General features: G+C 48.2%; 1 protein-coding gene across 1 annotated transcript in view; it reads left to right on the forward strand.

The window, feature by feature from the left end:
- The window catches only part of TMC3 (transmembrane channel like 3), a 37,361-nt gene that overhangs the window by 959 nt on the left and 18,865 nt on the right, over positions 1-17,537 (forward strand). The window contains exons 2-10 of the mRNA XM_061558334.1: positions 2,268-2,417; positions 2,913-2,988; positions 6,710-6,791; positions 9,150-9,256; positions 10,178-10,276; positions 11,032-11,174; positions 12,252-12,399; positions 12,971-13,014; positions 13,161-13,308. Coding sequence (XP_061414318.1) covers positions 2,268-2,417; positions 2,913-2,988; positions 6,710-6,791; positions 9,150-9,256; positions 10,178-10,276; positions 11,032-11,174; positions 12,252-12,399; positions 12,971-13,014; positions 13,161-13,308 — 997 coding nt within the window. The remainder of the gene's footprint in view (positions 1-2,267; positions 2,418-2,912; positions 2,989-6,709; positions 6,792-9,149; positions 9,257-10,177; positions 10,277-11,031; positions 11,175-12,251; positions 12,400-12,970; positions 13,015-13,160; positions 13,309-17,537) is intronic.

The following is a 17,537-nucleotide window of genomic DNA, read 5'->3' on the forward strand; positions in this document are numbered from 1 at the left end:
TACCTGGTGCGATGTGTAAACATCGCCACCATACGGAGACAAAGGCGGCCGGTCGTGGTTCTGGCCACCCACCCCCTCGTGTTGCTGTGCCAATCTTCATAGGAGCTCGCAAACAGCCCTTGTCACGTATACCGCTATACGGGGGATCTTATGTGTGTATTTATAAATTCTGTGCACAAAGAATTGTATATATATCACATTAAGTGTGATAAATACGATGCATATTGATTATGCTTGAAAGGTTGTGCAATATGGATTTGTATATGGGATATTGTGTACTTGATATACCGTATATTATTGCGTTATGTTTCTCTATAATTGTGTCTATAGCGGGGAGCTGTGACTAGCGCAATGCTTTTTACGAATCCGAAAATGTGAGTTAGATTCCCGGCCATGTCTGATGCCAGCGGTGAGTGACATCTGAATGAAGAATGGTATCATGCACGGGTGGAGGAGTCAACCGAGAGCTGGATATCAATGATATAGCTCCAATGTTTTTCACACTCTTTTGGGCCGGTGTAATGTCGTGGTTTGCAACGGGGGTTAGCAACCCAGAATATCTCAAGAGCCACAACGCACGCGATTGATTTAACGCCACGAATCAGTCCTCAAATAGCCTGCAAGCGGCTCCGAAGCTGCAGGTTGCCGACCCTCGGTTTCGGAGGTACACCCCACGTATGTATACGTTTCAAGAATAGCTTCAACGCAATAAAACTACAACTGTAGGCAGGTTGAGTCGCGAGCAAATTGCATACAAGACATACACCGACGGCTTTATGAAAACGAATAATGCCAATGCCATACCTTTAGTCCATTATCAATCCAGAGTCCTTCATGTATCAATCAGTAGAGGATGTTTGACCATACTTCACCACGATGGTCAGTGCTGGTTGGTGACGGAGTAGTTGGGTGGGACAGACAGAACCGGCTTAGACATCACTCGCCACTTGTGTTCGTCGTCGCCTGGCTGGCTAGCCGTTCACAAATCGCGCAGTGCGCTAACCACCGCGCCACCGCTCCACCGCATTAACTATAACCCCGAATAACAGTTAACGATGACGATAACTCCAAGCTATACAGAATTAAGGAGCGAGCGTGGGTCAAAACATAACCATGCATCGACGGAGATAATTGCTAATAGATTATATTTTCGTCCTCAAGATAAACAAGAGTATTAAAGTCCATTATTATTTACGGCCTTGCATTGATCGCCCAGGTGGTGACCCTGTGTGTGGCATTGGAATGGAGAAACACCAAATGATGCCTATTACGCGGAATAATCTAGATCGATTGATTTCTCGAGCTGGGGGGCAATTACCCTTTTAATTGTTTTTCTTTCCCCCGCTCTATGCGTTTGTCACAATCACATGCGGCCAAGAAACGCGCAATTCACTGGGGAGGGGGGGGGGGCGGAGAGCGGTGGTGCAGTGGTTAGCGCGCTGCGCTATGAACCCCGGCGATCTGAGTTCAGTTGATTCCTATGCCACGGCTAACATCGGTGGCGAGTGATAGATGAACCGATCTTGATCATGCACACTGCCCCCACCACCCCACCACCCCACCCCTTGACTGGCACCTTCACCAACCCGCACTGACCATAGCGGTGAAATATGGTCAAAGAACCCCCTCGCTCGAATGACCGATACGATATGGGGAGGCCTTCGTCCAGATATTATTTATAAAATTGTTTTCAAATGTGCTTATATTCACCAATGGTGTTAAAAGTGGCACTGCAGTACATATTAATATTCTAATTGGTGGCTCCGATGTTGCTAAAACTGAACTGCGTTTCCCTGTACTTTAAAATACGGCATTGGATTCCGATACATTTCCACGAGTATTACGAACCTAAATAAATGGACACCAATGAGAGGACGGTTCTATTATGGATGAGATCAATGTTTTGTTTTTTATATAAAATGGGGTCTGTATATGAATGGACAATAATTCTTCTGTATTTGATGTCATCAACGTTCTCGATTGGATGTGACAACGGTTCTGTATCAGAAGTGACCAACTCTTTCCGTATGAGATGTGAGAAGGGTTCTCTATTGGATGTGACAATGGTTCGAGTTTGGATTGGAAGAGCGACAACACAGTAGGTTGTGGCCGTTGTGCTCCCATAAGTGATGTCTGTCATCAGCCATATTCTAACTAACATCAGTCTTCGCCGTTGTCACAATCATCATCACAATCTCATCACAATAATCACATTCATCATCATCATCGTCGACACCACTATCACAGCGGTTGCGATGTTTCTCCAGGGGCTCGGATGATGATGGAGGACTCGGGGACACACAGGCGGAGTGGAGTGATCAGGAGGAGATCATGCAGAACATCCAGATCCAGAAGGACATCATTGCCAACATCCGCTGCCGGCCCTGGCCAATGAAGCAAAAGCTTAAAGTGCTCAAGTGCGTGATTGCTGGTCCCAGACTGCATCAGGGATGTGATTATTGAGGAGGCCACGTGGCCCAGGGCACAGTGCGCACTGAGCTGGCACTGCTGAGAACCTGGGTTTAAATTCAGGTTTCAGTGTTCAGCTGACCGTCATTAAACTGGCTTCTCGGGCGGAGCGAGTTGATGGCCTCAGCCCAGCCACCAATTACCGCAACACGAAAACCTTCACCACACATACTAAATTTGGGTTTGCACTCAATTTTAGGCAAAATTCCTGCTGAAGAATTTAAAAATGATCAGTTTCACGGTCATTTAATGACCATGAGTAGTGTATCTGGTGCAAAGTGGAAACATCGCCACTGGAGAGATAAAGGCGGCCGGGCGTGGTGCTGGCCACCCACCCCCTCGTGTGCCATGCCGGCCTTCATAGGCGCTACTCACTAACGGCACTTGCCCCGACAGTCTGTTAAGGCTACACAGGGGATCTTTGTCTTGTCTTCGCTGCGCAGGCAAGCCCGTCAGATTGTGGAGAAGTACGAGGGCCGCTTGACCAAGACGCGTGGATACCAGGCGGCAGGAGTGGCGGTACGTTCACGTTTGCTGGGTTCTCAAAACAGCTGATATCACACCTCCATTCCCTCCCTTGGTGTACACATAAAAGTGTGCAGGCAGTGCAAATCCAACACGGCCCACGAGCCAGAGCGGCCCAGATGCGGGTCTATGAAGAAAGGGGAAGACAGACAGGGGGTCCCATTTAATTCGTTGTGCCAGGGCCCTTGCTCACTATGCTACACCACTACTACTAAAACTATTTTGATTCATACCAGGTAAGGACCACTAAGTCATATAGCTTTTTTTCAGAAGCGACCTGGCCACAAATGATAGCTCAATTAAGTGGCTTATCACGTGGAAATGTATAGCAGCCAAATACACATGTTTCTAAATCTGGAGGGGAAAAATGGGAGGACCCGGAAAAAAATCCACACGACCACGGGAAAATATAAAATATATTATAGGCGTCAGGGTCGGGATCGGACCCACGACTTCCTGTATATCCCAATCCCACCTTCACATCCTCAAGTCCCACCTTCTCACCCATTGCTACCCCTTTATTACGATTTGTCCATCATGATTTGGGATCGAGATTCATTCGGGGTAGAACATCAAACCCCAGTCACCTATACGAAACGGTACACAAGCTATTTTTTTTATAATAACAGATATAAACATGATACATTTTTGATAATAACAGATATAAACATGATACATTTTTGAAAATAACAGATATAAACATGATAATTTTTTTATCTCCACATGTATATATAAAAAAATGCCCATCGGCCAATTGGATTTCAATACATATTATGCAGCAGAAATTATATAACTAGCAACAAATGCTGCTGCATAATATTGGTCTGTAAAGCCAATAAGGCTGATGGACTAAACCCTTTTTTATATACAGTATGTGGAGATACCCAACTCCGTATTAAAAAACTGGGTCTGTCCATCATGAGGTCACAGAGGGGACCCCCTTGATTAAGGCAGTGGAGGGTGAGTGTGAGGGTCACGGAAGCTTCACATTTGTCAGCTGGCATTAAGGCACGCATATTGGGGGGTAAGGCTACTTTTTGTGATTTAAGGACCCATTTAAATGCTGAGTGACCCCCGCCCCCTCCCCACAAGCACTGGTTTTGTTGATCGTTAAAAAAGTGGCTTTGCTCAGCGAGCGACCTGACATCTTCATTGCGGGTTGGGAGCAGTCATTGGTTGCGTGGTGGCGTGTGTGGGTGCATCGGCGAGTGAAGAGTGGGGAGCGGTATCAGCAGTAGCAGTGAAATCGGACTTCCCTGCTTCTACGGCCCTCCCGATTTTTTTTTTTCATTTTAAAGCCCGACACCGAAGCCTTGGGCTCTCGGCTATAAATCGCTGCTCCGTGCAGCGAGCATTATCAGGGCGCCATAAAAAAACGGAATGGGAAAAAAATAAAAATAAAATAAAAACATCCGCAAGGCTTGCTGAATTCGTAGAAATGTGTATTTATGCTCACGGGCGGAACCGAGTAGATGCCTGTTTTACGTCTCGGGCACGGTCGTCTTGCAGTGAGGACATGGACAGATGCACTTCCTGCGTAGTAACAGCATCCTCCGTATGTATATATACATATATACACGGTATTCACGATAAGGACTACATATTTTCTGGAGCTCAGCCGCAGATGGCTCCGGCTGGCATTAAATCCTCTACATGTCCCCGCGCTACACAGCTGCGCGGTATTTTCTAGTGGCAGAAGGCAGATCGGAACACCTGTGAAAAGGAAGTATCATCATCATCATCGTCGTCGTCAGTCGTGGTCACTGCCAATTCCAACATGCCAGATAGGCCCTGGGACAAGGATCCTCCAGCTGAACATTGAGGCGCTCTCCCATGCGGCGTGCGAGTATCTTTACACGTAACATTGATGTCCTGACGCTCCAAAAAACCTACGTCTTGGATACCCTCCATGCTAGTCGCTACCACCACCACTGCCGATTCCCACGATCTTGCAATGCATTAATCCACCTGCATGCGAGCTGATTTCATCGCTCCATCTCCTCTGTTGTGGTCTTTCTCTCGAACGCGTTCCATTCCTTGGCTGCCACTGTCTCTCTTCTTGACCACCGGCCGTCATCCATTCGAGCCATATGTTCCGTCCATGTCCCACTTACTCTTCTTAACGCTTTGAATGATGTAATTCATATGAACAGATTTAATCTGGTATTCTATGGTTCTTTCGCAAAAATATAATAACAATAAAATAATACAAATAAAGTGAATACAAATTAAAAAAAATATCACGACGTTTCGATCGCAAAACAAGCGGTGGTCATCTGGGCTCGAGGGGTGGGCCGGCGAGCTGATGGGATTCGCCGAGAAGCAAATGAGGAAGGTTGGGCTACAGAGTAGCGGTTGAGAGGGTGAAAGTGGGTGCTATTTGGTGTGGTGATGGTGTGACAAGGGGTTGGACAGGTGGTTGTGTGTGTGTGTGTGTGCGCTGGATATGATCACGATTTGCGTCTAATTTCACGGTTTTGGCGCTGGGAGGCTCTGCCATCTCCATCACGGCCTCGCGCCACGGGAAATGACCTTCATCTGGACTCGCTGAATCCATCGCCACAGGCGCAGTGCATGGGAATGGAGTCATTTGCGCCTGCATGGCTGCCTTTGCAGTACATATTATACACTCACACGCAACAATCACTGCATGTTGTCGATGTAAAAAACATTTAAAAGTGCAAAAACAAGCGTGGAGATGCACTTATGGAATTACATTTGGAGACAGAAATAGTTCAACACGTGGGGCATAGAACATGTGCAGGTTAACGACAAACTGTGCATGAATGTGGGGCTCGGTGAGCACACATTGCTGGCAGGGATGATGGTCGAGGGTCAAGAACAACGAATGGCAGCCGTGGAATTGAACGTGTCTCGATAGAGCGTCAACCGGGGGAGATGCAACGATGAAATGGGCTCCCCGTGCAGGTGCGAAGTGGATTGTCACATCGCATGACTGTCGAAGGTGGCGGCGGATTGGGGAGACCTTCATCCAGCAGTGGATTGATGATGATTACACTATTTATCAGTTAAAAGTAATCCTAATATTGGGTCAATGTGAATAATGTGCACTGTCTATTTCTCTGTGTTTCCTGCCCGCCCCCTCATTAGAGTTAGTACAGGTGTGCGTGTCGTCCCTCGTGAGCGTTAGTACAGGTGTGAGCGTTAGTACAGGTGTGAGCGTTAGTACAGGTATGAGTGTTAGTACAGGTGTGAGCGTTAGTACAGGTGTGAGCGTTAGTACAGGTGTGCGTGCCGCACCCTCTTGAAACTTAGTACAGGTGTGCGTGTTAGTACAGCTGTGAGTGTTAGTACAGGTGTGCGTGCTGCCTCCTCGTGAGAGTTAGTACAGGTGTGTTAGTACAGGTGTGCGTGTTAGTACAGGTGTGAGTGTTAGTACAGGTGTGCGTGCTGCCTCCTCGTGAGAGTCAGTACAGGTGTGAGCGTTAGTACAGGTGTGCGCGTTAGTACAGGTGTGAGTGTTAGTACAGGTGTGTTAGTACAGGTGTGCGTGCCACCCCCTCGTGAGTGTTAGTACAGGTGTGAGCGTTAGTACAGGTGTGTTAGTACAGGTGTGCGTGCCACCCCCTCGTGAGTGTTAGTACAGGTGTGAGTGTTAGTACAGGTGTGCGCGTTAGTACAGGTGTGCGCGTCGGCAGGTGGCACGACTCCCTCCTGACGTGTGTCGAATCTGTCCCCTCCGCGCGGTTTGCAGCTCTTCCGAAAATTCCAGCGATGTCTCTACAACTTCATCTCGCTCTTCATTCCGTGGGAGATGCGCATCAAGAAGATCGAGAGTAAGCGCCGGGCAGGACCGCGCGACCAGGCCACGGCATGGAAAGGGCAGATGGGTGGGCAAGACAAGACATGGATAGGGCAGGGCAATGCAATACAGAATCGGAATCTTTATTTAGCCTGGAAAAATCCGATGAGCTATGAAGCTTTTTATTCACAGACGTCCAATAGAGGCGGGTCAGGAAATTACAACAAGAATACAAAAGCAGAAAGGAGTGCAAAGTATGGGAAAGATAAGCAAGTCGCTAAATAAAAATACATGAGTACCAAATTGCATAAGTACATCAATTCGTGGCGATTTTTCAACACCAAATAAAAGCAAAATCCGTCCCAGACCACACCAAGATAACGCGCAGTTAAAAAAAAAATAATTATATAAAGAAGGGCAAGGAAGATAATAATATGACAAGGCAGAGAGCAGCAGGGCAAAGCGAGTACAGAGTTGTAGCGGGAGATAAGGGGGCATGGCAGGGCAGGTCAGCGCATTGGAGGTAATATCGGGCAGTATTATCATAATTTCGCATTATCTATCCCATGCAGGGTATCTCGATGCCCCGTAATAAATGGGTATTTGAGATAATTACAAGAACCATACTGAGTAAGGACACAATGCAACATCGAGACAGTATCCACAGCAAATGAGAATCAATAATACAAAAACATGTCTTTAATTTTCATATTGTAATAAAATTTCCGGCGAAGCTGTTCTGCCACTTTGGTGCCCAAAACAGCCCCTATCACTAAATCTTCATTCAATCTGCTGCTTTTTTGTAATTAAAAAAAATGACCGGGTCCGTGAAGAGAGAGAGAGAGGGAGAGAGAGAGCGGTGCAGGGAAGGGTGGTGCAGATAGCAGCGGACAGCGTGACCCTGTTTGTAGGAGGTGTGCTTGTGAGTATGCAGGGTGATTTAGGTTTTTGGGAATAACAAAACCCATTCATGGCTATAAATTCTCAATAATGACTGCCCCCCCCGTGAGTCCATTATCTCTTACACCCCCCACCCCCCGACCCCACCCATCCGGCCTCCCTACCGCCTATCGAGATTCGTTGAGAATTCTCTCTCGATCTGCCAGTCGTTCAAAGCGCCAATATCTTCCATTCCTTTCGGTGATAATATTAATAAATAAATAAACCCATCTGGTATTACTTTTAATTCACCTGTTATGACCAAATCACCCGGAATGGGCCCGATTCCGCGAGTTCTCTGAATCTGAGCAGGGTTCGGACTGTGCCTTGCTCGGGTTGACTGCAGCAGGGGGTCGGGGGGGCTACATTGTCAGTAGGTCGCAGAGCAGCGAACACTTCATCGTTGTACTTCGTTACGCTCCCTCGTTTATGCTTCCAACATTTACCACTCAAACAATGACCGCTGCGGTGAAGTCAGAGAAGTGCCGTTAAATGGCCCTCAAAGGACCCACACGGCACGAGGAGGCCCCTCATCCAGCAGTGGATTGACGAAAAAGAAAATTGGCTATACGCGTTCATCCTGATCTCCGATGTGTTCTCGGCCTGCGCTATGGTGTCCGACGTTTCGCTCCTACGCGCTGGGAGCCTCCTCGGCAACTGAAGTGTGGACAGCACGGGGTACAAAACCGACAACACGCCCACGGGCTATGCACCAAAGGCAAAGATCCCACGTGTAGCCTTAACAGACTGTTGGGGCAAGTGCTGCTAGCGAGTAGCACCTATGAAGGCCGGCACGGCGCACGAGGGGGTGGGTGGCCAGCACCACGCCCGGCCGCCTTTGTCTCCCCAGAGACGATGTTTACTACACACCGCACCAGGTATTCCTGGTTCCCTGTGTCCCGACCCTCCATCCTGCTAACTTGTTTCAGGTGTTGTACGAGGGGTGACTATCCTGCCTCGAAATACCCCCCCCCCCTAATGCCGGATGAAGCTAGTGCGGAGCCTGTATCATGTGTTATAAAGGGGCCCTAAATAATTAAAAAACACGTAAATATTAAAACACACATTTTTAACTCGCACAGTAAATTCATTGTATTTTTTCAATTGCTATACAGCCAGATAATATACGACAAATCGCTCACCTTAAACACCCAGTCGTTCATAAAAGTTGAAGGCAGTATAGTACTCTAGTAATTCAGCAAGTGCAGAATCACTTAACCGGAATTGATGGCTTGAAATCATTTAGCGCGGTGCCCTTGAAAGTGCGGGGCCCGTAGCATTATGTAGCTACTTTTGCTACAAGGACAATTCGGCACTGCCCCCCCCCCACCCCCCCCATTCACCGTCAGAGCGGTAACTTAACAAAGCCCAACAGCAGGACCAGCCTCTCGCCTCCGATGTCACCTACCCGCGTGACCCCGTGACCCAACACCACGTGCCTGTCGTGGCGCAGGTCACTTCGGCTCGGGAGTGGCGTCCTACTTCATCTTCCTGCGCTGGCTCTTCGGCATCAACATCGTCCTCACCGTCATGACCGTCGCCTTCCTCGTGCTGCCCGAGGTGAGGGCTAGGCGAGCGCGCGGCGCCTCTTGAGAACACGCCGGGTGCCAGCGGCCGCCAGTGTCGGGTTCGCAGCTGGTCGCGGGGCCTGTCGGCGTATGTTGTTATAAAGGGGCCCTAAATAAAAAAAAAAATTACGTAAATATTAAAACACGTACATTTTTTTACTTGCACAGCCAAGTCATTGTATTTTTTCACTTGCTGCTATACGGCCAGATGATACGACAAATCGCTGACCTTAAACACCCAGTCGTTCATAAAAGTTGAAGGCGGTATAGTACTATAGTAATAGAGCAAATGCAGAATCACTGAAGCGGAATTGATAGCTTGAAAGCGTTTAGCGCAGGGGCCCTTGAAAGTGCGGGGCCCGTAGCATATGTAGTAGCTACTACATATGTACTACATATGTAGTAGCTACTACATTTGTAGCTACTTTTCCTACTAGGACAATCCGGCACTGCCGAGTGCCCCGTGGCCCTGCACTGCTGCGTCGACGGTATCGTGCGGGTGCTTTGGGCACCCAAGGCAATGTCGACGGGTCTTGAGCATGGAATTGAACACGGGCAGGGAGTTTACCACACGGATGGCTGAGGAAACGATGTTTCAGACAATGGGGCAGCAGAGGAGGAAGAGCGACCTCCTGCTACTTGACTTGGCAATTCGTCAGAAAGTCTCGGTTGCGGGAGAGGAGCGTTTGTACTCTTTGAGTCTTTCGGTAAAGTCACGTAGATCGAAAAATAATTTTAAAAATCACGTTTCGATCGCAACACAAAGCAATCGTCTTCAGGTGAAAACATACAGCAGGCGAACTGCTGATCCAGGAGAAATATCTGTTTGTGTGAAGGGGTGGGAGAGGTATTTCGACAACAACGGCAAGTCGAATGATCTGTTGCTCTTCTTTGCGTGCACTTGTGAGCCCAGCTGCTGGCCGGAGAACCGTTCGGAACCACCAAGAGCAAGCGGATCCCCTCTGACCAGATGAACACGGCACAGGATCTCGACACCATCTGGTCGCTGGGAGTACGCGGCTGCCTCTCTCTCTCTCTCTTTGGGAACTCTCTGCGGACACTTGGTGGTCAAAGCCGGGCATAGGCTGCGCTTGGGCCACCACCCGTGCACGATTAGAGTGGACTAGGGGCGACTTCTCGATTTGCAGATTATTCAGGAGCAAATGAAAATCGTGTCGGTATACGACGTTTCGGATAATCCGAAAGGTTTTTGTTTCAGATTTTGATCCGACAGTTGGACTCACGAAATTACATCGCATACGTTACATCCCTTCTGTGCTTTTCACACCAAAAAAGCGGCGTCACGTGACATTAGGTGACATCACTTTTGATAATTGTTTTTTTACCCTTTGATCGAGCAACAAAACTGACATCTTTTTTTACGAGGAGTCATGTTTGCATAGACCACAATACCTGCAGTCATAATGCAAATAAAAAATACAACTCTGATAATGTATGCACTGTCATTGAAGTTGATTGGTCCACACCCGAGACAGCTTTCCTTAAGAGCCTAGTCTCACATGGTGTTGGACCAGTTATCACGAGGACACGTTCCGTTATTGCATCATATCAATGAGCTAAAAATCCGACAAAAGTTCCGATATTGTCTTCATGCCTGGTACGGACAGGTCGTATTCCATATGGGCCCATCAACGCTATGTTGACTCAAGTACAATAATTTTCGTGTGCGATCTTTGTGCCGTATTGCGTACAATTTAACAGTGCCCATCACCGCACGTGTGTCGCCGTCCCCCCCCCCCCTCCCAGGGCTATCTGCAATACTCGGTGCTCTTCTACGGCTACTACGGAAACGACCGCAAGCTTGGCCGCTCCGGGTACCGCCTGCCCCTCGCCTACTTCCTCGTGGGCATGGCGGTGTTCGCCTACAGCTTCGTGGCGCTGCTGCGCAAGTGAGCGTCGTGGCGTCGTCCCCCAGTAAACATGAAACGTCGTGATTTTTGATAATTGGTTTTTTTACCCTTCTATCTGGCAACAAAACTGACACTTTTTTTACCTTTTTTGTTGCCAGATAGAAGGGTAAAAAACCAATTATCATATTTTTACTCGCAAATGAGGTTCCAATGGTGTCGTGATTTTTATTTTATTTTTTACCTACGTGACTTTACCGAAAAAACCCAAGAATATGAAACGCCGGGACAACGTTGGTTCCAATGTTTTGTCGGACGGTACCGGACACGTGTCAACGTTGTCGCGACGTTGGCTTGTTCCCTGGCGTGGCAGTGGCTGCGTCAATTTTTGATCGCATAGGATTAGTCCACGTGGGACCTAAAGCTCCTTTCGAATGTATCGCTGGTGGACTGGGGTAGATGCCGTGCGCGTGACTCGTAGCCGCAGCCACAGAGACGGGCATCCTGGATGTGGTGTGTCAGGTGCAAAACTATTTAGCAGGTCACCAAAGTGGACACACCAGGCTGAAATTAGGCGCTGCTGTTTACCAATCATGCATGTTACACGAGGATGCGTCCGCGAGATTCACCAGATGACAGTGATGCGTGGTCAGTTTCATGTAAAGTTTACAAAATCAGCGGATGCGACCAATGAATTACGCACACCAAAGATACGCATCATTTAATACGTTTTAATGACAATCAGCCGCACTGATTATTATTCGTTCTTCCCTAAAAATAAACTCAATTATTCTCCCACGCTCACCCCCAACTCCCCCTCATCAATAATACCATCCATCCCTCCTTCCCAACTTCCCTACCCATTCATCGCACTCCACTCATTGTCAACCACTCAGTCACTTCGGCGTTTATTTCACGCACCATCGTATCCGTCTCCCACTTTCGTCCTTCCCATCAACTCATCCCACCGCGTCGCTACTACGTGAAGCTGCCCATTCTCTGTTGAGCACCTCGGTTGGGGCGCTGGATAAACTTTAGAAGTAAGATAAGAAACTGAGAGCGTGCCGTGGCGGGAAGCCGGATGTTCCTCTCCGCCGCTGCGTCCCTTTTTTTGCGCAGGATGGCGAAGAACTCGAGGCAGAGCCTGAGCAGCGCCTCGGATGAGAACTTCACGTTCTGCTGGAAGGTCTTCTGCGCCTGGGACTACCTGATCGGCAACCAGGAGACAGCCGAGAGCAAAGTGGCGGCAATCGCCACCACCATCCGCGTGAGGGCCCGAGCACACCGCCAGCACCGCTGTCTCTTTCCCTCCCTCCCTCTCTCCCTGAAACGAGAGAGAGACAGGAAGAGTTTCAAGTGTTCAAATATAAATCGAGAAATATGTTGAACTTCTTTGCCACCGTACGTAACCAACCGTGCTAATCGGAGTTGCGGGAGGGAGGGCCGCTAAACGAACCACAAAAGGCAGTTCTAAAGGAATGAGTTTAAATCTAGATTTAAAAGTGCATGGCCAACCAGCAAAAAAAGTCTCACGTTGACAAAAGTAGTGAACTATTTTGTCTTTTGTCAACGTGGCACTTTGTTTTGCTGATTGGCCGTGTCGGGTGGTGGAGGGTTACGACACATTTATAAATCACGCGCTCTAACCCAAAAACCTTTATTATGACTAAGCACCTAGCTCGTCAAGAGCATTGGGCAGCGCTAATCCCGACTGTTCGCCCTGTCTCAGCGACGGACATTCTACACTTGTTTGGCAGGAACCGCCTGTCCCATGAGAAATTCTATTTACATTTTATTGAAAATCACGTGATCGTCTGTTGTTGTTGTTCGTGTTACAGGAATCAATCCTGGAAGAACAAGAAAAGAAGAAGAGTGAAAACAGGTGCGTGCGATCTACCTTTCCCCGAAGCGACAGCACGCCCCTGGAAGTCTGCATCTCTAATCGTGAATCTCTAATCGTGAATTTTTAGTTTTTATCTTATCTCGCGTTGCCGCGTGTTCCCCCGTGTGGTCTCCGCGTGTCCCAAGGACCCTGCGGGTTTTCCTCCGCATCCTCGCCAACATCCTGGTGCTGCTGTGCCTCGCGGGCAGCATCTACATCATCTACTTCGTGGTGGATCGCTCGCAGAAGCTGGAGCAGATGAAGGACGAGCTCACGCTCTGGGAGAAGAACGAGGCGAGTGGCGATCCGATCGTCGTGTACTGATCACCTGCTGATCGCCGCGTATTGATCACCTGCTGATCTCTGTATACTGACCGCCGTGTACTGATCACCCACTGATCGCCGTGTATTGATCACCTACTGATCGTCGTGTGCTGATCACCTGCTGATCGTCGTGTATTGATCACCTGCTGATCGCCATATAATGATCACCTGCTGATCGTCGTGTATTGATCACCTGCTGATCGTCGTGTATTGATCACCTGCTGATCGTCGTGTATTGATCACCTGCTGATCGTCGTGTATTGATCACTTGCTGATCGTTGTATACTGATCACCTACTGATCGCCGTGTATTGATCACCTACTGATCGTCGTGTACTGATCACCTGCTGATCGTCGTGTATTGATCACCTACTGATCGTCGTGTATTGATCACCTGCTGATCGCCGTGTATTTATCACCTACTGATCGCTGTATACTGACCACATGCTGATCGCTGTATATTGACCACCGTGTACTGATTATCTACTGATTACCTTTGCAATGGGTTCTAACCAGGCGCACACCAAGTCTTGGAGGCAACACGTTAATTTACTGACACAACTTGAACCACTAACGCAACCAACAACGACTCAACGTTCCAAGGTTCACTATGTACATTTCGGGCAACTATGTACATTATGTAAAGTGGTGGACATCGTTCCTAACCACTTAACCACTTGAACGGAATCACTATACGGTGGAACCAGAACATCCGGCGTGTGCGGGGACTGAAGAGCGAGGATCGAAGCCCCCGCTCCCTCTCGGGACTGGGCTTATATCCGCTGCGGCGTGACCGGGCACCGCCCCTGGAGGCTCTAGGTCCACACCACGCGGCCCTCGTCCGGTCACGTGCTCTCGTGGGTTCACACAGGCTGCCACGTTCTGACCCGACCTCTGTGACATCCGGAACCTGCCCTCTAGTGAACCCCCTTAATGTATTTCACCCGCTGGTGCCCGAGAGCGGCACCACGCATCCAGTACCACTCTTCACTCGGTAGTGTCGCTACACAGGGGCCGTTCATAAATTACGTCACGCACCTAGGGGGGGGGGGGGGTCAGACATTTGTGACGATGTGTGACGGGGAGGGGGGGGTTTGAGAAATGTGACGTCACATCAAAAGGCGCGACTTGAAATAAATATAGACAACACGTTCTACTTAATCTTAATTTTGGAGCTTTCGTGACTGCAGGAATTATTCTTTGGTTTTTTCGGTAAAGTCACGTATAAAATAAAATAATAAATTAAATAATAGCATACGACGTTTCGATTGCAACACAAGCAATCATCATCAAGTATAATGAAATAGCGACATAGAATATAACCAGAAAACTATAGACAGACATATAAGCAGACAGATATCACCAAGATACATAGAGAGAGCAACCCAAGTACAGAGAGAGGTGATCGTCTCTGTGGGGTGGCCTTAAATAGACAGAGGGGGGCGGAGGCAGAGAGAGGGAGGGGGTAGGGAAAACATTTACATGTCAATGAGTACGAAGGGAGGGGAGTAAGGTAAGCAGGCTTAGAGGGAGACAGAACACACTAAATTAAATAACCTAGCAAAGTATCTAAATGTTATGTAAAACGACACAGAGAGTCGGTCAACACACAATTAACGCATTGCCTGGTCGATTACGTATTTCAAAGATTGCTAAGTTAGAATTTAAGTGTGAAAATTCCAAAGAAAGACAAAACATAAAAAAAGAGGAACGGAGACACACAGACAGAGCAGAACCTAAGAACGATACAGAACGAGTGTAGACAGAGAAAATTACACTAAATATACAGGCAGAGAGAGAGAACAAGAAACCCAGAGAGAGAGAAAAAGGTAAACGTTCTACTTAATTAAATAGACTTTTTAATACATGTTTTCTCCCACAACATCAGAGTGCAGCGCCACATTAAATACGCACTACAATGACAATAGTTTAAAGCGATTTGAAGCATGTTTTATTTTCAAAATAGAAATATGGTTTGGGGGGGGGGGGCAGAGCTTTGTGACGTCATATTTGAGAGAGGGGTCTGACTTTTTGTGACGCCGTGTGACGAGGGGGGGGGGGGTCAAAAATCGTCCAAAATCGCGTGACGTCATTTATGGACGGCCCCACAGTAGTGACACCATTTATGTCACTACACCTTGTACGGATCACCTTGTATTAATCACCTTGTACTGAGCAATGTGTACTGATCACCTGATCACCGTGTATCGATCACCATATACTGAACACCACGTGTTGATCATTGTGTACTGATCACCTGATCACCGTGTATCGATCACCGTGTACTAATCACCTGATCACCAGAGGTGGGACAAAGTCATTGTTATGCAAGTCCAAGTCGAGTCTGAAGTCATCAAATTCATGACTCGAGTCTGACTCGAGTCCAAGTCACATGACTCGAGTCCACACCTCAAAGGTGGGACAAAGTCATTGTTATGCAAGTCCAAGTCGAGTCTGAAGTCATCAAATTCATGACTCGAGTCTGACTCGAGTCCAAGTCACATGACTCGAGTCCACACCTCTGCTGATCACTGTGTACTGATCATCTGATCACTGTGTGTCGATCACTGTATACTGATCACCTGGTCACCGTGTACTGATCACTTGATCACCGTGTATAGATCACCTGATCAGCATGTACTGATCACGTGATCACCGTGTATCGATCACCATGTACTGATCACCTGATCACCATGTATTGATCACCGTGCACTAATTTCCATGAGCTGATCGCCGATAACCGATCGCCGTGTGGTGATTACAGTGAACCGATCACATTGTGCAGATCTCCCCTTGCTCGCACAAGCATGAGATGCCACTCATCTTGATTGGTAGCCCTGGAGTTTTGTTTGAAATTCCACATTTATATGTCGAGGAACAGTCCATTCATAGGACAACCACTGCATGCACACATAGGTTCACATATGCTGCACACCTGCATGCAATGTATAGTACATCGCACAGAATATCTACGGGCCTTTTGCCAATCCACTGCTGGATGTAGGCCTCGCCATGACATCGTTTGACCATTCTTGACCACGCTGGTCAGGATCAGTTGGTGAAGATTGGGGGGGGGGGGGGGTGGTGCGGCTAGGGATGCTCGCCACGGATGTAGCCATGGTCGAGTGTCGAACTCGCGTCGCCAGGTTCATAGTGCGGTGTTTGCAGATCGCTCCCCCACCTCCACCGCATACGCAGTTTGTGTATATCTCTGTGTGCGTTGTTGCAGCCTTCGCCCGAAGGACGAGTGAAAGTGATGAACGGTAATTGCTCGACTCATAGAACCGGAGTGCGTTGAAGGTTAAAGAGAAGCGTGATTTACGGGCTGCGCGCGCCCCGTGCGCGTGCGCGTCGCAGGTAACGCCGCCGCGTCGTTTTTTTTTCCGCGGTTGTGCTCTGCGCCTCTCCGGTGTCTTTGAGGCTCTGCTGACCCGTTACTCGGCTTATCTCACAAGGGACAGCCGTGGTGCGTGAGCACAGCAACAACAAGAACAACAATGAAGATCCCCCCCCCAAAAAAAACCCCTACAATATTGCACGAGAACGAGTATCGGGCTCCTTAAGGAAACGTTGCACAACTAACAAACGAGGTGCGTTTTTCCCGCACGCGGCACAACCCGAGAAAGGCCGTCCCGGGCGGCGACGTTCTAATTTTCTTAGGTTTTTTTCGGTAAAGTGACGTAGGTAAAAAATTAAAATTAATAAAAGTAAAATAAAAAAACAAAATAAAAATCACGACGTTTCGGAGGCAACACAAGCTTCCGTCTTCAGGTGGAACCGTCACAGCACGATAGCTGTATCAAGTAAATGAGAAATTCCAAGAAAACAGTCCTTGTATATATACTGGTTGAGGGTGGGAGGAACCAAGGTAGGCCCTGGATATTTTTATACATACAAAGACTTGTAGATTTGAAGCTTTCGTGAATGCAAAGATTCATTTTCTTAGTTTGTTTTCGGTAAAGTCACGTAGGTAAAAAATATAAATTTATAAAAGTTAAATAAAAATAAAATAAAAATCACGACGTTTCGGAGGCAACACAAGTCTCCGTCTTCAGGTGGAACCGACACAGCACGATCGCCGACGGCCCTGAGGGCTCACTAACGGTCAGAGGTCGCAACCGGGTACCCGATACCCGTACCCTACCCGGTACCCGGCCGGGTACGGGTACCCGTTTGCGACCCTGGTGCGGCCGGGTACGG

Source organism: Lethenteron reissneri, chromosome 24 (genome assembly GCF_015708825.2).
Source record: "Lethenteron reissneri isolate LAM-NWPU_2019-01 chromosome 24, ASM1570882v1, whole genome shotgun sequence".
In the NCBI taxonomy this organism is placed as follows: Eukaryota; Metazoa; Chordata; class Hyperoartia; order Petromyzontiformes; family Petromyzontidae; genus Lethenteron; species Lethenteron reissneri.